The 24,883-nt window shown below is 42.6% G+C and overlaps 1 protein-coding gene across 1 annotated transcript in view; it reads right to left on the bottom strand.

Moving 5' to 3' along the window:
- Positions 1-24,883, bottom strand: part of LOC126469748 (condensin complex subunit 2-like) — a 194,840-nt gene that overhangs the window by 103,896 nt on the left and 66,061 nt on the right. The window contains exons 3-4 of the mRNA XM_050096962.1: positions 18,029-18,121; positions 735-941 (exon numbers count right to left, since the gene is read on the bottom strand). Coding sequence (XP_049952919.1) covers positions 735-941; positions 18,029-18,121 — 300 coding nt within the window. The remainder of the gene's footprint in view (positions 1-734; positions 942-18,028; positions 18,122-24,883) is intronic.

A 24,883-nucleotide genomic window follows, 5' to 3' on the forward strand; every position in this document is an offset into this window, starting at 1 on the left:
CAGCACACAATCATTTATATTGTGTGCATACTGGCGTTTGCCACTGTTTATAGTTCATGATCAGTCAGAGACTTAGCATTACTCCTTAAAAGGAACTTTCAAACACGCTCTTAGTGGATGGTTTAACACGGTGAATCGCCCAGAAAGTAAAAAGAGAGAAAGTTTTAAAAGGTGTCTTCACAATCCAAAGAAATTTATTGCCACATATATAAACTTGTGAGAAATTAATATGTTCATGTATTGGACAGCTTGCAAAGGTTCTCAACAAAGACTTGTTTGCACAGTAGAATTTGAGATCGTGTTTTATATATGATTCATCAACGTGCAGCATGGAGCGGCAATTACACATCTCTCATAAACGATGTGTGCAAGCAATGGGGCCAAATGATTTTCAACCCATATTTCAGTTCTGTGAATGGATTTTGACGTAATGCAAGCAGTGAGACTGGTGGGCGTCACATTGAACATATATCATGCGCTTCAGTTGTTGCTGTAATGTGTAAGCTGATCATGTCCATAAAAATAAAATATTAATTTCTCATTGTTTTTAACTGTTTACAATGAACTGTATAACGTAATTAATAGTGCTAATATGTCTCACAACACAGCTTTTATCTACTATTTTTTTTCTATGGAACTTTGTAATTAGAAGACCACACATTAGAAATATTTCTATGGTCTTAGATTAAATCAAGGCAGAAAGTAATGAAATTCAATACAAAGCATTCCCTTACCCTTCTGTGAGCCCGTTGCCTCGCTTTGCTTTCAGCCTTGTGCCCATCAGGTCCATCATCATCATTATCATCTCCTACTGCACCCTGCTTTTCCTTTCTAACAACAGCCTTAAACAAACCACCTGCAATCTTCATACCATCTGCATGTACTTTGTCAACACGAGATGCATATATCTTCGTACTAGCATCAAGTGTGAAACTTGCAATCTGAAAAAGAAGATTACCCATCTGAGTACAAAATTTTAACATTCCAATGAAAGTCATAAAGCAAATTTTGCTAAAACTGGTAACTAAAGAGTGGCAGCACTTCAACAAAAGGAAACAAACCATGATAATTAAGAATGATACTTTTTCTCCAACATAATGATAACATGAAGAGGAAAAAGAACAACGGGAAATCAGTTGCAGTTCTGGCAGGTGGCAGTAATATGCATTGCTGTTCCAATGAATTACCACATTGATGGCATCCCTGTTTGGCGTGAAGGGACATGTGAGACAGCGGGAGGGGATCTGACACCTCCAGGGACATCGAAGTGCTCTGTCGTAATTCTTCTCTTTCACAACTTCTGGTCAAGATTCTTGTAAGGGCTTATCTGCCATGGGTGTAGAAAGAGGGGGAAATCAGGTGGTACCGACACCCACAGTTGGCTAGTGTCGAGTCTGATCTGCAGATTTCCTGGGATAGGGTTCCCAAGAGGGGAGCCTTTCAAGGGTACATGCCAGTGGAGGAAGCTGCTGCTTTGGTCAGGAGTCGAGAGTAGGAACCACAAGAGAGGAGATCCTATCACCTCCAATGGTCAAGGTCGAGGGAGTAAATACACCATGACCTGGCCACAGTAGTGGTAAATGTGGTTATCACAGACTGAATACAAACGATCACATTTTTTCTCAGCTTCAAAATGTGAGAGACGATCTGAGACTTTGGTGCTCTACAGGTATGTTAATACACATTGGAATCAAGGAGGGTGGTCATTCCCACAATTAACACAAGAGTTCTCTAAATATCTTATCAATACTCTCCACAAAAATAATTGGTTTAGCACAGAGAAAGGATCCTCCACCTATTCAAGTGCAAAGTACTGAGAGGAGTAACTGTCCACAAGTCGCTTGGTTTTGTTTTCCTCCCAATGCCTAGCCAAGGAGAGTAAGTTCCTGGGGTCTGAACAAACGACATTAAGTTGCGGTCTGCCTGGAGACACTGTCGAGGCCTTGTGGGAATCGGTTGTGACCTCTGGCCTTCCACGATGATGCGTCCTACTCCTAATGAGGGATCTATTCACGGGTGCCACCCAGGCAGAGCAAAGGCGCCTGGCAAGACTGCCAGTGCCTGGAGCCCCAGTAACCCTCCGATATACATGCACCTACTCCTTCATATGTGCACAGACATGTCAGTTCTGACTTAACAGTGGGACCCAGAATAAAGGTATCTGACGACCCGAACATGGATTGGCTAGCATGTGTTTAATGGGCGACCTTCCCCACATGGTCCACATAATCTGCAAAAAAATTTAAAAAATAAAAAAGGTGAAGGTCACACTCTGAGGCCCAGACATAAATTAACTGAAATACGTAATATAAAATGAGGTAACAAAGTGGAAGTAGCCAGAATTTACATCCTATGAGCAAGCTAGGTAGTCGGCAAGAAATCCGACCAGCAGAATAAGTTGGAGAAAAGGCATGGTCAGAGCAAAATTGCAGCACGGGAAAGGAACAAGTACTGCAATGGCTGGGGGTCCCATACTCACTAAACATATACTATCAAAAAAGTTGTGAGCCCCAGGAGGTGTAGTTGGTTTGTGCTGAAACTTTAGTGAAAAGTGTACGACAAATATGCTAAACTTGAGATAAAAGACAACCAGAGTCCAAAACTGCAGTCTAAACACCACCAAGTGGAGCTCTCATGCCAGGCTTCTTCATTATATGCAGCTAGAAGCTGGGCTGATACTACTAAGGCGCCCACTGGAGTGACATGGCAAGTAACATGGTGGTTGGCGAGCCAGAAGGCATGGATCTAGTTGTAACTTCATATAGAACACACACAGTCTAATGGAGCAGTGCCTACCAGGCTGACAACTTAACTGAGTCATATGGCGTGCCACACCAGTTACATGAGTGCAGCATGCTCCACTTTCTGCCATATGACACGTATATGCTACTTACATTTTACAAATGTTTCTGCTTTGGTTGTGCAATTGTTTCTGTACCCAGGAAAATGAGAAACAATTTTGAGTTATTTTAATATTAATTTTTGTTGGTGTAGTGGAAATTATATATTTATGACCACAACAGTGCTGAATAGAGTAACAGGAAAGTTCAGGAAATGAGTTTAGCAAAGGATTTCTAGTAAAATATACGCAGATAATTGGAATTCATTTAGTTTATTTGTGGAAGATATCTAGATATAGAAATAAATAGAATTATGTACGATGGTTTTATAGAAAACATTTTCCCAAACCTCCCCACTGATTTGCTGGATCTAATGTAATATCGACTCCTTCAGTAGGTCAATTTTTAACAAGGCAGTCCACACTATGTTGCACAGGTGACAAAATATACACCACCATGAATCTGTATATAGTTACAAAAGAAACAAATAGCTTGAACTATCACCTCAATTTTATTCATGACATAAGCTATTGAAGTATCAAACACTCCGATTATTATTATTCTCGAATCAGAAACATACAAATTTACAGTAGCCATACACATGAATAAATATGTACACATATATACACAAATTGTATTTATATTACATGTGCCCAGTACTTTGCAACCTCCAAGGCGCTTGGAGTGGTTTGCAGGAGAGCAATCTTCGTGTGAGGCGTCGACTTTTTCCATAACTCCAGCCTTGCCTTCTCTGGTGAAATGATGAGAGCTTCTCGGATGTTCTCAGGAAGCTCTTTCGCGATCTCAGCCATTGCTGTGGTGGATTATGTCCGTGCAGTGGATGGGAACTGTCCTGTTCCACTTTCAGTCTCTCCTTGTTGGCAGCCACTGTTCTGCATATCCATGGTGGCGCTATATCCAGCCAGGCAGTAGAGCTTATCAGTTGGGGTAGGCCTTAAGCAACCTGTGATCAACCTGCAGGTTTCGTTGAGAGCAATGTCTACTTGTCTGGCATGAGATGACCTGTACAGGACTGGAGAAGCATATTCAGCAGTAGAAAAGCACAGTGCCATTGCAGAACAGCGAATAGTTTGTGGATGTGATCCCCACTGTGTCCCCGCTAGTTTGCGAATTAGGTTGTTTCGAGCGGAGATTTTCATTTTGGTGTTCTTGCAGTGAGTTTTGAATGTCAGAGTTCTATCGAGAGTGACTCCCAAGTATTTAGGTGTGTGATGATGCTGGAGTTGGATGCCTGACCATGCAATATGTAGCTCACGATTAGCTTCCCTGTTCCTTAAATGGAAGGCACACACTTTTGTCTTCGAAGGGTTTGGTCTGAGTTGGTTCCGATTGTAGTAGCTTGACACATACCAAAAGAACTTTCTAGATACCTTCCCCTGGATAATACATATGGAAATATATGCCTTTCAGAAGTTGTCTGTGAGGATAGTGTCTGATTACATATTTCATGAGAGAAAAAGCACCCTCCTCCTGGCAAAGTTTTAGGTTCTAGAAGCGGGTGTGCGCCTCCTAACGATGCTTCACTGAAACAACTTTCTTTTAATATTCTCAGTCACTGCTGCAGTCATACTCCCCATGTCTACTGGTAAAAATAATCCACCTGCATTTGAAAACAGCTAACAAGAACTGGATTGGAATTATGAAATTTTGACCCAGATTCAACATGAGCTTCAACCTCCTTGTGCTTTCTGCTGAAGCTACTTATGTAAACCAGTAAATCAGCTGGTTTCTTCCAGAATTATCGAGTTGATGTTGGTAAATGCTGCAGATGTTCTCATTTTGCCTTTCACATCAGTCGCAATTCTTTGGTTGTTAGTGTGTTGGTTGGTTGGTTTGGGGAAGGAGACCAGACAGCGTGGTCATCGGTCTCATCGGATTAGGGAAGGATGGGGAAGGAAGTCGGCCGTGCCCTTTCAGAGGAACCATCCCGGCATTTGCCTGGAGTGATTTAGGGAAATCACGGAAAACCTAAATCAGGATGGCCGGACGCGGGATTGAACCGTCGTCCTTCCGAATGCGAGTCCAGTGTCTAACCACTGCGCCACCTCGCTCGGTCGGTTGTTAGTGTGTCTTCACAAAAAATACAAAGAAAGAAATATACATATTCAACACTGAGGACCTAAAGGTTGACAAGGGAAACCCACCATAGGTCTGACAGTCTAATCTTTGCAGGGTGCGAAAAGGGAAATGGGAGGGAGGAAAAGATGAACACATTTAGGCTTAAGTGCTGACACCAATTTTTGAGAAGTGACAGTCAAGGTTTTGAAGCCAATTCATGAGGTCACACAGTATCAAACATTGTGAGTCTGTATCATAGTGGCATAGTTTCTAATTTTTGTGTCTAATCCAATCTTATGTTTAGATGATGTGACTTACCAAACAAAAGCGCTGGCAGGTCGATACACACACACAAACAAACACAAATATAAACACAAAATTCAAGCTTTCGCAACCAACGGTTGCTTCATCAAGAAAGAGGGAAGGAGAGGGAAAGACTGAAGGATGTGAGTTTTAAGGAAGAGGGTAAGGAGTCATTACAATCCCGGGAGCAGAAAGACTTACCTTAGGGGGAAAAAAGGACAGGTATACACTCGCGCGCACACACACACATATCCATCCGCACATACACAGTCCCAAGCAGACATTAGTAAAAGCAAAGAGTTTAATAATATCTTAAATGTTTATTTCTTTGCGTTTACAAATGTCTGCTTGTGACTGTGTATGTGCGGATGGGTATGTGTGTGTGTGCGTGCGCGAGTGTATACCTGTCCTTTTTTCCCCCCTAAGGTAAGTCTTTCCGCTCCCAGGATTTGAATGACTCCTTACCCTCTCCCTTAAAACCCACATCGTTTCGTCTTTCCCTCTCCTTCCCTCTTTCCTGATGAAGCAACCGTTGGTTGCGAAAGCTTAATTTGTGTGTATGTTTGTGTATCTATCAACCTGCCAACGCTTTCGTTTGGTCAGTCACATCATCTTTGTGTGTGTGTGTGTGTGTGTGTGTGTGTGTGTGTGTGTGTGTGTGTGTATATATATATATATATATATAAAAACACAGATGATGTGACTTACCGAATGAAAGTGCAGACACATCGATAGACACACAAACATACACACGAAATTCAAGCTTTCACAACAAACTGTTGCCTCATCAGGAAAGAGGGAAGGAGAGGGAAAGACAAATGGATGTGGGTTTTAAGGGAGAGGGTAAGGAGTCATTCCAATCCCGGGAGCGGAAAGACTTACCTTAGGGGGAAAAATGGACAGGTATACACTCGCGCGCGCGCACACACACACACACACACACACACACACACACACACACACACACACATATCCATCCGCACATACACAGACACAAGCAGACATTTGTAAAGGCAAAGAGTTTGGGTAGAGATGTCAGTCGAGGCGGAAGTACAGAGGCAAAGATGTTGTTGAAAGACAGGTGAGGTATGAACGGCGGCAAATTGAAATTAGCGGAGATTGAGGCCTGGCGGATAACGAGAAGAGAGGATATACTGAAGGGCAAGTTCCCATCTCCGGAGTTCTGACAGGTTGGTGTTAGTGGGAAGTATCCAGATAACCCGGACGGTGTAACACTGTGCCAAGATGTGCTGGCCGTGCACCAAGGCATGTTTAGCCACAGGGTGATCCTCATTACCAACAAACACTGTCTGCCTGTGTCCATTCATGCGAATGGACAGTTTGTTGCTGGTCATTCCCACATAGAAAGCTTCACAGTGTAGGCAGGTCAGTTGGTAAATCACGTGGGTGCTTTCACACGTGGCTCTGCCTTTGATCGTGTACACCTTCCGGGTTACAGGACTGGAGTAGGTGGGGGGGGGGGTGCATGGGACACGTTTTACATTGGGGGCGGTTACAAGGGTAGGAGCCAGAGGGTAGGGAAGGTGGTTTGGGGATTTCATAGGGAGATGAACTAAGAGGTTACGAAGGTTAGGTGGACGGCGGGAACACACTCTTGGTGGAGTGGGGAGGATTTCATGAAGGATGGATCTCATTTCAGGGCAGGATTTGAGGAAGTCGTATCCCTGCTGGAGAGCCACATTCAGAGTCTGATCCAGTCCCGGAAAGTATCCTGTCACAAGTGGGGCACTTTTGGGGTTCTTCTGTGGGAGGTTCTGGGTTTGAGGAGATGAGGAAGTGGCTCTGGTTATTTGCTTCTGTACCAGGTCGGGAGGGTAGTTGCGGGATGCAAAAGCTGTTTTCAGGTTGTTTGTGTAATGGTTCAGGGATTCCGGACTGGAGCAGATTCGTTTGCCACGAAGACCTAGGCTGTAGGGAAGGGACCATTTGATGTGGAATGGGTGGCAGCTGTCATAATGGAGGTACTGTTGCTTGTTGGTGGGTTTGATGTGGACGGACGTGTGAAGCTGGCCATTGGACAGGTGGAGGTCAACATCAAGGAAAGTGGCATGGGATTTGGAGTAGGACCAGGTGAATCTGATGGAACCAAAGGAGTTGAGGTTGGAGAGGAAATTCTGGAGTTCTTCTTCACTGTGAGTCCAGATCATGAATATGTCATCAATAAATCTGTACCAAACTTTGGGTTGGCAGGCCTGGGTAACCAAGAAGGCTTCCTCTAAGCGACCCATGAATAGGTTGGCATACGAGGGAGCCATGCTGGTGCCCATGGCTGTTCCCTTTAATTGTTGGTATGTCTGGCCTTCGAAAGTGAAGAAGTTGTGGGTCAGGATGAAGCTGGCTAAGGTAATGAGGAAAGAGGTTTTTGGTAGGGTGGCAGCTGATCGGCATGAAAGGAAGTGCTCCATCGCAGCGAGGCCCTGGACGTGCGGAATATTTGTGTATAAGGAAGTGGCATCAATGGTTACAAGGATGGTTTCCGGGGGTAACAGACTGGGTAGGGATTCCAGGCGTTCGAGAAAGTGGTTGGTGTCTTTGATGAAGGATGGGAGACTGTATGTGATGGGTTGAAGGTGTTGATCTACGTAGGCAGAGATACGTTCTGTAGGGGCTTGGTAGCCAGCTACAGTGGAACGGCCGGGATGATTGGGTTTGTGAATTTTAGGAAGAAGGTGGAAGGTAGGGGTGCGGGATGTTGGTGGGGTCAGGAGGTTGACGGAGTCAGGTCAAAGGTTTTGTAGGGGGCCTAAGGTTCTGAGAATTCCTTGAAGCTCCGCCTGGACATCAGGAATGGGATTAACTTGGCAAACTTTGTATGTAGTGTTGTCTGAAAGCTGACGCAGTCCCTCAGCTACATACTCCCGACGATCAAGTACCACGGTTGTGGAACCCTTATCCGCCGGAAGAATGACGATGGATCGGTCAGCCTTCAGATCACAGATAGCCTGGGCTTCAGCAATGGTTATGTTGGGAGTAGGATTAAGGTTTTGTAAGAAGGATTGAGAGGCAAGGCTGGAAGTCAGAAATTCCTGCAAAGTTTGGAGAGGGTGATTTTGAGGAAGAGGAGGTGGGTCCCCCTGTGACGGAGGACGGAACTGTTCCAGGCAGGGTTCAATTTGGATAGTGTCTTGGGGAGTTGGACCATTAGGAGTAGGATTAGGATCATTTTTCTTCGTGGCAAAGTGATATTTCCAGCAGAGAGTACGGGTGTAGGACAGTAAATCTTTGACAAGGGCTGTTTGGTTGAATCTGGAAGTGGGGCTGAAGGTGAGGCCTTTGGATAGGACAGAGGTTTCGGATTGGGAGAGAGGTCTGGAGGAAAGGTTAACTACTGAATTAGGGTGTTGTGGTTCCAGATTGTGTTGATTGGAATTTTGAGTTATTGGGGGGAGTGGAGCTGGAAGTGGGAGATTGAGTAGATGGGAGAGACTGGGTCTGTGTGCAATGAGAGGAGGTTGAGGTTTGCTGGAAAGGTTGTGAAGGGTGAGTGAGTTGCCTTTCCGGAGGTGGGAAACCAATAGATTGGATAGTTTTTTGAGGTGGAGGGTGGCATGCTGTTCTAATTTGCGATTGGCCTGTAGGAGGATGCTCTGAACAGCCGGTGTGGATGTGGGAGAGGAAAGGTTGAGGACTTTTATTAAGGATAGGAGTTGACGGGTGTGTTCATTGGCTGAGTTGATGTGTAGGTGAAGGATTAGGTGGGTGAGGGCAATGGATTGTTCAGTTTGGAACTGGTATAGGGACTGATGGAAAGAAGGATTACAGCCAGAGATGGGAACTTTAAGTGTGAGGCCTTTGGGGGTAATGCCAAATGTCAGACAAGCCTGGGAAAATAAAATATGGGAGTGTAATCTGGCTAGGGCGAAGGCATGTTTGCGGAGGGAATGTATATAAAACTTAATGGGGTCGTTGTGGGGATGTTGTGAGGGTGACATGGTATTAGAAGGTGGAAAGTGTAACATGAGGCTGAAATGAAAATGAAAATAAAAATATATGGCGAGAGATAAGGTGAACTAGAAAGCAACTGGAGATCTCGTGTGAAAAAAGGCGAAAAAATATATATATATATATATTCATTTTTGATTACTAGACTATAATGTTATATACAATTTGTAATGATAAAATCTGTTTTAATAATATCTTAAACGTTTATTTCTTTTGTCAATAACTTAACTGTATTTTACAATGTCATAAAAAAAATTCTGATGTCACATACTTCCACAGCAAGACGGGATTTGAACATGGGATGCAAAAATGTGAAACTCTAGTGTTAACCACCATGCTACCACCTCACTCAACTTGACCTCACAGAGCAGACAAAGTCAGGCCATAATTTTAACCGTCATTTTCTCGGAAACTACTGAGTGTCGGCACCTAAACTGAAGTAGGAGTACCGAACGTTATTAAAAAGATGGTTGGGCCCAAAGCGAAATGGACAGAAATTGGCTGGCACAGTGACGACATAGTAGGAGCAAAGTGAAGCAACAGCTGATGGAGTGAGTGGCTCGTAAGCATAACTAACTACTTATAACTGTAATAAGTTCTCATAAAATTATTTAAAACAGATGATTTACCTATTTAGATGTTAGTAGTGGATGAAGAGTGCCACTGCAGGGATTTTCAGGTTCACCCTGCTGGACTTGAAATATCATTTGACAGTGTTCCCAGTGTATCCTACTTCTTTACACGATGTGCAATGTAGGCAGCCAAGTATCGGAATCCTTCTGCAGAGCAGTCAAGTCCCTCATTGACAGCCAATTCTTCTGGTGTAGGTTGAAGAGGAAAGTTAATATCTTGCAGTTCTCTTTCACCAGCTACCATTTCCAGTGCTTTGCTCATATCTGTCAAAATTCCTCTGAATAAAAGTTCATCACTGTCATCTGTTTCTTTGATACAGGAATATCGTCGGCATTGTGTCCTAAGAGTCGCAGCCGTGATCGATGTTTCACTTCTGTTGGAGAACAATTCAAGTGGAAATGATAAAGTCCTCTTATCTGTGAGAAAAAGAAGTTTTCCAATGCATCTTGGTTCAATCATGCAGTTAGTCTTATCTGCAGTGGTTGAAGATCTGAAAACAGTCCAAATAATGACCAAACAGTTGTCATGGCACCTTTCTGGAAAGGGAGCAAGTGATTTATGGCCTACACGAATTTTTTCAGCACATATATACAGCTCCCTTAATATTCTTTCCTGAACATCCTTGTGCATTGCATAACCTCAGGTAACATTCTTGTCATTGGATCTTCAAACAGTCAATGTCAAATGTGTTGTATGAAAGCTGAAAAAAATTTGCTGCTTCCTCTTCTTCAGGCATCTTATGGCTTTAGCCATCGTACTCCAAAAAAGTTGCATAGCTAAATAAACCCTCTGATGTTCTCTGGCTTGACACTGAGGTGAATTTGTGACAGTTTACAACAACTTCATTTCACTTCTATCTAATGCGAGTAGTCTTTGTACAACAGACTTATTAACAGTTTTCCCACTTAGAAGCCATTGCATTGTCCAGAAAGTAGCTCCTCATTAATTTCAATAAATGTGGAACATCCAGAAACACCCAGATTCGTTTATTTTCATATTGTGGATTTGGAGAACAGGCATCAAGACCGTTCCACACAGATTAATTTTTTGTGCCATGGTCACACACCACCGCAACAACATCTTAGCCAGCATCTTGTATGGAGCAGATGATACTGTTTAACTGATCAGCTGTTATGTGTGTCAAAATCATAATAGACTGGCTGAAAACAAACCGTGTACCATAACAAACAACATGTTAGTACACGGCTCTACAACACAATCTTCGACAGAATCTTATGTAACAATATCGTCTACATTCATTTCCTCAAATGAGAGCACACATACATATTCAACTTTTGACAATACAAATGAAAGTGGGAAACCAACCTGATTCCTTAAAAACAAACAACACTTCCCAGATACCGCATGAAGAATAACTGCTTTACAAATGTCTTCTCGTTGCCACTTTGACTCTCACTCTCCATTCAGCAAGCATTTTGCATGTGTTCTTCAAAAGAAGTTTGCCTTACATTTCAGTCAGCCTTCTCCTGCACTTTCTTCTTTTGATACTTCTGCCGCTGTTTTGTTCTTGCAACGGAAGTTTTCGCTTTTAGCTTGAGGCACTTCCTACTATACTTCAGTTTCGCAGACGTAGCTGTCAGTTTGTTGTTCCCATATTCTAATTCTTTGAGACATTTACAAAGTTCTCTAATTTGTTTGCTCAAGTGTAATTTGCATTGTTTTCCCTGTCTGCAACCTGCCTCCCCTATTTCAAGAAACTGCATAAGCTGCACTCGCATTACCATGTACAGTGGGAACACTTCCTAGAATATTTACACTCTGCACTGCATCTGGTTTAAGCACTTTCCTTGGAGGTATATTAAGAAGTTCTGCTCGCAAATCACAGACATAATCATCAGGTGTGAAATGCAAATAACATATTGTTGATGTCATAACACTGAAGTGATCTTACCAATGGCACTTCATAATCCAGACTTTCTGCAATTGTCTTTCGGGAACGAATGACAGATTACATCCACACCTTTTGTCTCCCTACCGTACAGCTGGCATCCCGTTACAGCACAGTCAGGCATTTTAGAACAAAAAGTTTATTAAACAGTGCAAAGTACCACAAAAAAAGGCAAACAACGTAACTCCATACACAATGGAGCTGCTCGCTCCCACATGCTCCTATGATGACAACATGTACAGAACGACAAATTGTTCAGCACTCTGCACACCCCATATGGGCTCTTCATGGGTGTACCTTTACTTTTACTATTCTTTCACCCTGTCTAGTTTTGTGTGTAAGAGAGAAACGTTTGATAGGTTCCGCTTGTGAGTCAACACCAGCCGAACTTTTGTGGAACGTCAGCTGTATGATAACCTTTTGAGAAACACTAACATTTCTGTTATTGTTGACAAGGCATTTTACTAGTCTCTCAAAATACTGAGTAATTGTATCCCTGTTTTTTCATCTGACCCATTTCTTCTTCTTTCATCCAAATCTGTGGCCAACTTAAATCCTCTCTCAGTAAATGTGTCCAACTAGATAACACACACAACACAGTATATTTTAGTTATACTAGTAGCAAAACCCCATTTCACATTGACTGTAACACATGCCATTTGTTCGACAATATGTGAACACAGACAGTTACTGATTGTCGTCTCAAGGTGTGGCAGGGGGCGAAAGAATATTCCGGAGGGCTGAACGGAAAGCCTCTCCAGTTTGTCTGACGAATCGGTTTCAGGCTCTGTCTCAGGCTGATACTGTTCTTCGGCCTGACATGGCTGCTTGTCCTGTTCCAGAGGTTGCCCCTCAGTCTGCAAGATCCGGGCAGTCGCAGAGGGTGGGCTTACTGGTAGTTGGGAGCTCCAACGTCAGGTGCGTAATGGGGCCCCTTAGGGAAATGGCAGCAAGAGAGGGGAAGAAAACCAATGTGCACTCTGTGTGCATACCGGGGGGAGTCATTCCAGATGTGGAAAGGGTCCTTCCGGATGCCATGAAGGGTACAGGGTGCACCCATCTGCAGGTGGTCGCTCATGTTGGCACCAATGATGTGTGTCGCTATGGATCGGAGGAAATCCTCTCTGGCTTCCGGCGGCTATCTGATTTGGTGAAGACTGCCAGTCTCGCTAGCGGGATGAAAGCAGAGCTCACCATCTGCAGCATCGTCGACAGGACTGACTGCGGACCTTTGGTACAGAGCCGAGTGGAGGGTCTGAATCAGAGGCTGAGACGGTTCTGTGACCGTGTGGGCTGCAGATTCCTCGACTTGCGCCATAGGGTGGTGGGGTTTCGGGTTCCGCTGGATAGGTCAGGAGTCCACTACACGCAACAAGCGGCTAAACGGGTAGCAGGGGTTGTGTGGCGTGGGCTGGGCGGTTTTTTAGGTTAGATGGCCTTGGGCAAGTACAGAAAGGGCAACAGCCTCAACGGGTGCGGGGCAAAGTCAGGACATGCGGGGACCAAGCAGCAATCGGTATTGTAATTGTCAACTGTCGAAGCTGCATTGGTAAAGTACCAGAACTTCAAGCGCTGATAGAAAGCACCGAAGCTGAAATCGTTACAGGTACAGAAAGCTGGCTTAAGCCAGAGATAAACTCTGCCGAAATTTTTACAAAGATACAGACGGTGTTTAGAAAGGATAGATTGCATGCAACCGGTGGTGGCGTGTTCGTCGCTGTTAGTAGTAGTTTATCCTGTAGTGAAGTAGAAGCGGATAGTTCCTGTGAATTATTATGGGTGGAGGTTACACTCAACAACCGAACTAGGTAAATAATTGGCTCCTTTTACCGACCTCCCGACTCAGCAGCATTAGTGGCAGAACAACTGAGAGAAAATTTGGAATACATTTCACATAAATTTTCTCAGCATGTTATAGTCTTAGGTGGAGATTTCAATTTACCAGATATAGACTGGGACACTCAGATGTTTAGGACGGGTGGTAGGGACAGAGCATCGAGTGACATTATACTGAGTGCACTATCCGAAAATTACCTCGAGCAATTAAACAGAGAACCGACTCGTGGAGATAACATCTTGGACCTACTGATAACAAACAGACCCGAACTTTTCGACTCTGTATGTACAGAACACGGAATCAGTGATCTTAAGGCCGTTGCAGCATCCCTGAATATGGAAGTTAATAGGAATATAAAAAAAGGGAGGAAGGTTTATCTGTTTAGCAAGAGTAATAGAAGGCAGATTTCAGACTACCTAACAGATCAAAACGAAAATTTCTGTTCCGAAACTGACGATGTTGAGTGTTTACGGAAAAAGTTCAAGGCAATCGTAAAATGCGTTTTAGACAGGTACGTGCCGAGTAAAACTGTGAGGGACGGGAAAAACCCACCGTGGTACAACAACAAAGCTAGGAAACTACTGCGAAAGCAAAGAGAGCTCCACTCCAAGTTTAAATGCAGCCAAAACCTCTCAGACAAACAGAAGCTAAACGATGTCAAAGTTAGCGTAAGGAGGGCGATGCGTGAAGCGTTCATTGAATTCGAAAGTGAAATTCTATGTACAGACTTGACAGAAAATCCTAGGAAGTTCTGGTCTTACGTTAAATCAGTAAGTGGCTCGAAACAGCATATCCAGACACTACGGGATGATGATGGCATTGAAACAGAGGATGACACGTGTAAAGCTGAAATAATAAACACATTTTTCCAAAGCTGTTTCACAGAGGAAGACCGCACTGCAGTCCCTTCTCTAAACCCTCGCACAAACGCAAAAATGGCTGACATCGAAATAAGTGTCCAAGGAATAGAAAAGCAACTGGAATCACTCAATAGAGGAAAGTCCACTGGACCTGACGGGATACCAATTCGATTCTACACAGAGTACGCGAAAGAACTTGCCCCCCTTCTAACAGCCGTGTACCGCAAGTCTCTAGAGGAATGGAGGGTTCCAAATGATTGGAAAAGAGCACAGATAGTCCCAGTCTTCAAGAAGGGTCGTCGAGCAGATGTGCAAAACTATAGACCTATATCTCTGACGTCGATCTGTTGTAGAATTTTAGAACATGTTTTTGCTCGAGTATCATGTCGTTTTTGGAAACCCAGAATCTACTATGTAGGAATCAACATGGATTCCGGAAACAGCGATCGTGTGAGACCCAACTCGCTTTATTTGTTCATGAGACCCAGAAAATATTAGATACAGGCTCCCAAGTAGATGCTATTTTTCTTGACTTCCGGAAGGCATTCGATACAGTTCCGCACTGTCGCCTGATAAACAAAGTAAGAGCCTACGGAATATCAGACCAGCTGTGTGGCTGGATTGAAGAGTTTCTAGCAAACAGAACACAGCATGTTGTTATCAATGGAGAGACGTCTACAGACGTTAAAGTAACCTCTGGCGTGCCACAGGGGAGTGTTATGGGACCATTGCTTTTCACAATATATATAAATGACCTAGTAGATAGTGTCGGAAGTTCCATGCGGCTTTTCGCGGATGATGCTGTAGTATACAGAGAAGTTGCAGCATTAGAAAATTGTAGCGAAATGCAGGAAGATCTGCAGCGGATAGGTACTTGGTGCAGGGAGTGGCAACTGACCCTTAACATAGACAAATGTAATGTATTGCGAATACATAGAAAGAAGGATCCTTTATTGTATGATTATATGATAGCGGAACAAACACTGGTAGCAGTTACTTCTGTAAAATATCTGGGAGTATGCGTGCGGAACGATTTGAAGTGGAATGATCATATAAAATTAATTGTTGGTAAGGCGGGTACCAGGTTGAGATTCATTGGGAGAGTGCTTAGAAAATGTAGTCCATCAACAAAGGAGGTGGCTTACAAAACACTCGTTCGACCTATACTTGAGTATTGCTCATCAGTGTGGGATCCGTACCAGATCGGTTTGACGGAGGAGATAGAGAAGATCCAAGGAAGAGCGGCGCGTTTCGTCACAGGGTTATTTGGTAACCATGATAGCGTTACGGAGATGTTTAATAAACTCAAGTGGCAGACTCTGCACGAGAGGCGCTCTGCATCGCGGTGTAGCTTGCTCGCCAGGTTTCGAGAGGGTGCGTTTCTGGATGAGGTATCGAATATATTGCTTCCCCCTACTTATACCTTCCGAGGAGATCACGAATGTAAAATTAGAGAGATTAGAGCACGCACGGAGGCTTTCAGACAGTCGTTCTTCCCGCGAACCATACGCGACTGGAACAGGAAAGGGAGGTAATGACAGTGGCACGTAAAGTGCCCTCCGCCACACACCGTTGGGCGGCTTGCGGAGTATAAATGTAGATGTAGATGTAGATTGTTTCATGGCAAACTGTTAGAACAGACGAAAAATTGCTGTAACAGCATATACCTGACTCTGACAATGGATATTTGATTGACTGTTACCAGTTTTAAAACAAAAATAGCTCCAAATGCAATGTTAACTTTAAATGCGATTGAATCTAACTTTATAAACCACATATGAAAGAGAAACATGAGCCACAATTCCACATAGCACACAGCCGTAATGTCGAGTGCGGCATGTCATAGCTTGTCGCGGTCAAACGTCAAAATACATCACTTTTTTATGTAGGACTGGAAAAAGATATAGCTCCATTTCCAATATTAAAAACACTTTTGATACATTAGATCCATTTTGTTTGCAGCCCTGAAGGACCTATAATGCAAACATAAACTGGCCACTGACTGCAATTTGCACTGCAAACTTTTCGAAATATGTGTAGTACTTACATCGTTTTGAAATATCAAAATAACTATAAGCAATGTCAAAAAGAGACAAAGTTCATCATCAAGCTGCAATATCACACTACAAGACATGAAATCATTTTTTATCAAATAGTTACCTCAAAACTAAATTAGGAAGACTGCATAGCGGAGCACACTTGTGAGTCTCGAACTGTGGTTTTTTAATGTTTCATGTGAAAAGTAAAAGCTTTACTAAGAAACTAGTTACAAAGACGTATGTAGCTTTGGTTCATCTACACAAAACAATAATTAAGTTGACTAAAACCGGAACACCTTCATTGTCCAAAGATGATATGGTGCCACATTGCTTCTAATGGAGTCAAGTTGTGCATATGCCATGCCACTGCTATGTCTCCACAAAGCCACAGATCATGATGAGTCACATCACGCCATGTCAGCTTTCACATCACTTATCACATTAGGTCGATGGGCGCCAAGTGTAAGACGTGCACTTGACCCTCCTTTATTCAACAGATGCAGGGTCACCTTTATCACTATGTTTAAATCTTTTATGTTTAATTTATGCTGCAAACAACACAGCCCAGCATGTAGCATTAAGTGGGCAATGTACCATGGCAGTTGGCCATGACTGTAAACAAACGAGAGCTTAGACTGCCCGAGGAGAGTGGAGCAGCCTGCTGGAATAGGCTCCACCTCCCTCTCAACTGGCTGCCACCTTACGTCCGTATTCTGTGCTTCCACAAAAGTCGAACTGACATTACGTTCATACGGATTGGTCATTGCTTTTGTTGTGAGAAATACATTGAAATCCCTTTATGCACCATTATTAGTTTCTCCAGCATTTCGAAACCAGAGAAGAAAACAATCAATCCCAAACACAATAAACTGAATTGCACAAAACATTTAGTACTGGCTACAGCGCAAATGTTTGCTATTGCTGGCAGTGGTAGTTCAGACCCTACCTCTACCAGTATCTCATGCAACCATAGTTCAAAACTACTCCCACCTAAAACTGCCACAATATAGTGTCTGTATAATACTTGCTTGGCAGTGTTTAGACAACACTAGTGGACCCTCTTAATTACACCATATTTCCCAAATATTACAATGTAACATTTTGATGCGAACCTTAACAAATGTTGTGTAACTACATCCAACCACTTCAAGAGCTTTTGAATACTGTTAAGATAACAATTCCAATCATTTAAAAAAAAAGAAAAACACTTGCTTCGATATCTCAGTTAAGGTAATGATATTAATGGGAAGGAAAATTGTGTGCCTCTGCATACAATCACTTGCACAAAAGCTGTTTTCAATATCTTGAACCATTCAGGAATCTTTGGTTTCTATGGTGCCACAGAAATAGTTGAATTAAAATTAACAACTAAAAATAATCATTTAAAATGAAAAAGAGTACACATCACAAAATGTTGAAGTCATTTACATAAAACTAAACTAATCCATTGCAAATAAACAAAACTTGATGTATATTTTAATACACACAACAGAAATTCCTTATTCATTGTATCCAACGGAAAAACCAGAATAATTTTAAAGGAACATATGATAGCTGTAGTTTACCTGAAAATTGTCCATCTTACTATCCTTAGAGCTTAACATTGATATCATATAATCAATCATCTCCAGTTGGAAAGCATTTCCTGGGTTAATTTTCTGTAAAACAAAACAAAATTTTCAGTTCAAATAAAGGAACAATCACTCTACATGAAGCATAGCTTTGGCAAAAGATACTAATCAACATGAAGAGAAACTCTTCATAACAAAATACTCGGCCCTTCTTTTGCAAATACCAATCTCCTGCCATTGAGTCAAAAATAGGAGTTCATTGAGATGTTTGATAAAGTGACACTGGGAACAAGATCAATTTACACAAGACCTGACTGAAGTATTGGCCAATTGTCTTACCACTCACATGAAAGTTGCTCACAAAAAGTTTACTGTCTGCTCTACACACATTTCCATATGTGTAGTAATTTGAATGCAGAATACAAGTTGAAACTTCAGTCTGATCCTCATAGTTTAGTAGCTGTAACGACCCCTCCCTCTAGCTCATGTGGGTTCCATGTGAACAGTTTGACTTTTGTGTCCTTAATAAATATCTCCCTTTTGTTACATTTATGAGTATATTTCCTTTCCTCCACAAGAGCAATCATGTGGCCACAAGTAGCCTGTTGAGGCATCGTTCATGAATAAGTGGATGACCCCATGTGAGGTGATTCAGGTACCTGACCTTGCAAACAGTGAAATGATAGATATAGCTAGCTGTATCAGAACATCAGTCAACACAGCAGAATACTGCCACCACATGTGAGGGTAACATCTAACATGACAGTACTCCAGCAGCTAGTTATGCAGTTCAGTCTCTCTAGATATGTCCATAGATGACATAGGTCATCAACCTTTGACTTCCAAAAAATTCATTATATTTGAGTGCTTTACTACTGTCAGCTGTACAGGGTGGTCCATTGATAGTGACCGAGCCAAATATCTCATGAAATAAGCATCAAACGAAGAAGCTACAAAGAACGAAACTTGTCCAGCTTGAAGGGGGAAACCAGATGGCGCTACGGTTGGCCCGCTAGATGGCGCTGTAATAGGTCAAACGGATATCAACTGCATTTTTTAAAAAAAGAGGAACCCCATTTTTTATTACATATTTGTGTAGTACGTAAAGAAATATGAATGTTTTAGTTGGACCACTTTTTTCGCTTTGTGATAGATGGCGCTGTAGTAGTCACAAATGTATAAGTACGTGGTATCCCATAACATTTCACCAGTGCAGACGGTATTTGCTTTGTGATACATTACCTGTGTTAAAATGGACCGTTTACCAATTGCAGAAAAGGTCGATATCGTGATAATGTATGGCTATCGTGGTCAAAATGCCCAACGGGCATGTGCTATGTACGCTGCTTGGTATCCTGGATGACATCATCCAAGTGTCTGGACCGTTCGCCGGATAGTTACGTTATTTAAGTAAACAAGCAATGTTCAGCCACATGTGAAATGTAAACTACAACCTGCAACAAATGATGATGCTGAAGTAGGTGTTTTAGCTGCTGTCGCAGCTAATCCGCACATCAGTAGCAGACAAACTGCGCGAGAATCGGGAATCTCAAAAACGTCGGTGTTGAGAATGCTACATTAACATTGATTGTACCAGTACCATATTTCTATGCACCAGGAATTGAATGGCGACGGCTTTGAACGTCGTGTACAGTTCTGCCACTGGGCACAAGAGAATTTATGGGACAAAGAGGTTTTTTGCATGCGTTCTATTTAGCAACGAAGCGTCATTCACCAACAACAGTAACACAAACCGGTATAATATGCACTATTTGACAACGGAAAATCCACGATGGCTGCGACAAGTGAAACATCAGCGATCTTGGTGGGTTAATGTATTGTGCAGCATTATGGGAGGAAGGATAATTGGCCCCTATTTTATCGATGGCAATGTAAATGGTGCAACGTATGCTAATTTCCTACATAATGTTCTACCGATGTTACTACAAGATGTTTCACTTCATGACAGAATGGCGATGTACTTCCAACATGATGGACGACTGGCACGTAGCTTGCGTGCGGTTGAAGCGGTATTGAACAGTATATTTCATGACAGGTGGATTCTTCGTTGAAGCACCATACCATGGCCCGCACGTTCACTGGAGGAGGAGGAGATTAGTGTTTAACGTCCCGTCGACAACGAGGTCATTAGAGACGGAGCGCAAGCTCGGGTTAGGGAAGGATGGGGAAGGAAATCGGCCGTGCCCTTTCAAAGGAACCATCCCGGCATTTGCCTGAAGTGATTTAGGGAAATCACGGAAAACCTAAATCAGGTTGGCCGGAGACGGGATTGAACCGTCGTCCTCCCGAATGCGAGTCCAGTGTGCTAACCACTGCGCCACCTCGCTCGGTCGTTCACTGGATCTGGCATCCCCAGATTTCTTTCTGTGGGGAAAGTTGAAGGATATTTGCTATTGTGATCCACTGACAATGCCTGATAACATGCATGTGCGAACATTACGGAAGGCGAACTACTCGCTGTTGAGAGGAATGTTGTTACACATATTTCCAAATGCCTTGAGGTTGACGGACATAATTTTGAGCATTTATTGCTTTAATGTGGTATTTACAGGTAATCACCCTGTAACAGCATGCGTTCTCAGAAATGGTAAGTTCACAAAGGTACATGTATCACATTGGAACAACCGAAATAAAATGTTCAAATGGACCTACGTTCTGTATTTTGTGTTTGTGACTATTACAGAGCCATCTATCACAAAGCGAAAAAAGTTGTCAAACTAAAACATTCATATTTCTTTACGTACTACACGAATATGTAATAAAAAATGGGGGTTCCTATTTTAAAAAACGCAGTTGATATTTGTTTGACCTATGGCAGCGCCATCTAGCGAGCCAACCATAGTGCATCTGGTTTCGCCTTCAAGCTAGACAAGTTTCGTTCTTTGTAGTTTTTCCGTTTCACACTTATTTCATGAGATATTTGGCCCGGTCACTATCAATGGACCACCCTGTATAGTTGGTACAGCGATTACAGTGATTACTTTACTGCATAGGATGTCACTGGGCGCGCACGGACGCGCACACACACACACACACACACACACACACACACACACACACACACACACACACGCGCGCGCGCACACACAGACACACACACACACACACACACACACACACACACACACACACACACACACACACACACACTCTCATTTTTCACATGGATAATTAGTAAGTAGTATTTAATAAAACTTACGAGTAATTTCATTTTGTGCAGACAATTATAGAATAATATAATAATAAACATAAGTATAATATAATAATAAACATAAGTATAATATAATAATGTTGTTGTTGTGATCTTCAGTCCTGAGACTGGTTTGATGCAGCTCTCCATGCTACTCTATCCTGTGCAAGCTGCTTCATCTCCCAGTACCTACTGCAACCTACATCCTTCTGTATCTGTTGAGTGTATTCATCTCTTGGTCTCCCTCTACAATTTTTACCCTCCACGCTGCCCTCCAATACTAAATTGGTGATCCCTTGATGCCTCAGAACATGTCCTACCAACCGATCCCTTCTTCTAGTCAAGTTGTGCCACAAACTTCTCTTCTCCCCAATCCTATTCAATACCTCCACATTAGTTATATGATCTACCCATCTAATCTTCAGCATTCTTCTGTAGCACCACATTTCAAAAGCTTCTGTTCTCTTCTTGTCCAAACTATTTATCGTCCATGTTTCACTTCCATACATGGCTACACTCCACACAAATACTTTCAGAAACGCTTTCCTTGCCATTGCCAGTCTACATTTTATATCCTCTCTACTTCGAACATCATCAGTTATTTTGCTCCCCAAATAGCAAAACTCCTTTACTACTTTAAGTGTCTAAATTCCTAATCTAATTCCCTCAGCATCACCCGACTTAATTCAACTACATTCCATTATCCTCGTTTTGCTTTTGTCGATGTTCATCTTATATACTCCTCTCAAGACACTGTCCATTCCATTCAACTGCGCTTCCAAGTCCTTTGCTGTCTCTGACAGAATTACAATGTCATCGGCGAACCTCAATGTTTTTATTTCTTCTCCATGGAATTTAATACCTACTCCAAATTTTTCTTTTGTTTCCTTCACTGCTTGCTCAATATACAGATTGAATAACATCAGGGAGAGACTACAACCCTGTGTCACTCCCTTCCCAACCACTGCTGCTTTATCATACCCCTCGACCCTTATAACTGCCATCTGGTTTCTGTACACATTGTAAATAGCCTTTCGCTCCCTGTATTTTACCCCTCCCACCTTCAGAATTTGAAATAGAGTATTCCAGTCAACACTGTCAAAAGCTTTCTCTAAGTCTACAAATGCTGGAAACGTAGGTTTGAGTTTCCTTAATCTATTTTCTAAGATAAGTAGTAGGGTCAGTATTGCCTCACGTGTTCCAACATTTCTGTGGAATCCAAACTGATCTTCGCCAAGGTCAGCTTCTACCAGTTTTTCCATTAGTCTGTAAAGAATACGCGTTAGTATTTTGCATCCGTGACTTATTGAACTGATTGTCAACATCTACATCCATACTCCGCAAGCCACCTGACGGTGTGTGGCGGAGGGTACCCTGAGTACCTCTATCAGTTCTCCCTTCTATTCCAGTCTCGTATTGTTCGTGGAAAGAAGGACTGTCGGTATGCTTCTGTGTGGGCTCTAATCTCTCTGATTTTATCCTCATGGTCTCTTCGCGAGATATACGTAGGGGGGAGCAATATACTGCTTGAATCTTCGGTGAAGGTATGTTCTCGAAACTTTAACAAAAGCCCGTACCAAGCTACTGAGCATGTCTCCTGCAGAGTGTTCCACTGGAGTTTATCTATCATCTCCGTAACGCTTTCGCGATTACTAAATGATCCTGTAACGAAGCGCGCTGCTCTCCGTTGGATCTTCTCTATCTCTTCTATCAACCCTATCTGGTACGGATCCCACACTGCTGAACAGTATGCAAGCAGTGGGCGAACAAGCGTACTGTAACCTACTTCCTTTGTTTTTGGATTGCATTTCCTTAGGATTCTTCCAATGAATCTCAGTCTGGCATCAGCTTTACCGACGATCAACTTTATATGATAATTCAATTTTAAATCACTCCTAATGCGTACTCCCAGATAATTTATGGAATTAACTGCTTCCAGTTGTTGACCTGCTATGTATTTGCAGCACATTACACTAGTCTACATTGAGATTCAATTGCCATTCCCTGCACCATGCGTCCATTCGCTGCATATCCTTTTGCATTTCAGTACAATTTTCCATTGTTACAACCTCTCGATGCACCACAGCATCCTCTGCAAAAAGCCTCAGTGAACTTCCGATGTCATCCACAAGGTCATTTATGTATATTGTGAACAGCAACGGTCCTACGACACTTCCCTGCGGCACACCTGAAATCACTCTTACTTCGGAAGACTTTTCTCCATTGAGAATGACATGCTGCGTTCTGTTATCTAGGAACTCTTCAATTCAATCACACAATTGGTCTGATAGTCTATATGCTATTACTTTGTTCATTAAACAACTGTGGGGAACTGTATCGAACGCGTTGCGGAAGTCAAGAAACACGGCATCTACCTGTGAACCCGTGTCTATGTCCCTCAGTCTCGTGGACGAATAGCGCGAGCTGGGTTTCACACGACCGTCTTTTTCGAAACCCATGCTGATTCCTACAGAGTAGATTTCTAGTCTCCAGAAAAGTCATTATACTCAAACATAATACGTGTTCCAAAATTCTACTACTGATCGACGTTAGAGATATAGGTCTATAGTTCTGCACATCTGTTCGGCGTCCCTTCTTGAAAACGGGGATGACCTGTGTCCTTTTTCCAATCCTTTGGAATGCTACGCTCTTCTAGAGACCTACGGTATACCGCTGCAAGAAGGGAGGCAAGTTCCTTCGCGTACTGTATGTAAAATCGAACTGGTATCCCATCAGGTCCAGCGGCCTTTCCTCTTTTGAGCGATTTTAATTGTTTCTCTATCCCTCTGTCGTCTATTTCGATATCTACCATTTTGTCATCTGTGCGACAAGCTAGAGAAGGAACTACAGTGCAGTCTTCCTTTGTGAAACAGCTTTGGAAAAAGACATTTAGTATTTCGGCATTTTGTCTGTCATCCTCTGTTTCAGCACCATTTTGGTCACAGAGCGTCTGGACATTTTGTTTTGATCCACCTACCGCTTTGACGTAAGACCAAAATTTCTTAGGATTTTCTGCCAAGTCAGTACATAGGACTTTACTTTCGAATTCATTGAACGCCTCTCGCATAGCCCTCCTCACACTACATTTCGCTTCGCGTAATTTTTGTTTGTCTGCAAGGCTTTGGCTATGTTTATGTTTGCTGTGAAGTTCCCTTTGCTTCCACAGCAGTTTCCTAACTTGGTTGTTGTACCACGATGGCTCTTTTCCATCTCTTACAATCTTGCTTGGCACATACTCATCTAACGCATATTGTACAATGGTTTTGAACTTTGTCCACTGATCCTCAACTCTATCTGTACTTGAGACAAAGCTTTTGTGTTGAGCCGTCAGGTACTCTGTAATCTGCTTTTTGTCACCTTTGCTAAACAGAAAAATCTTCCTACCTTTTTAAATATTTCTATTTACGGCTGAAATCATTGATGCGGTAACTGCTTTATGATCGCTGATTCCCTGTTCTGTGTTAACTGTTTCAAATAGTTTGGGTCTGTTTGTCACCAGAAGGTCTAATATGTTATCGCCACGAGTCGGTTCTCTGTTTAACTGCTCAAGGTAGTTTTCAGATAATCCACTTAAAATAATTTCCCTGGACTCTTTGTCCCTGCCACCCGTTATAAACGTTTGAGTCTCCCAGTCTATA

Source organism: Schistocerca serialis, chromosome 3, assembly GCF_023864345.2.
Source record: "Schistocerca serialis cubense isolate TAMUIC-IGC-003099 chromosome 3, iqSchSeri2.2, whole genome shotgun sequence".
In the NCBI taxonomy this organism is placed as follows: Eukaryota; Metazoa; Arthropoda; class Insecta; order Orthoptera; family Acrididae; genus Schistocerca; species Schistocerca serialis.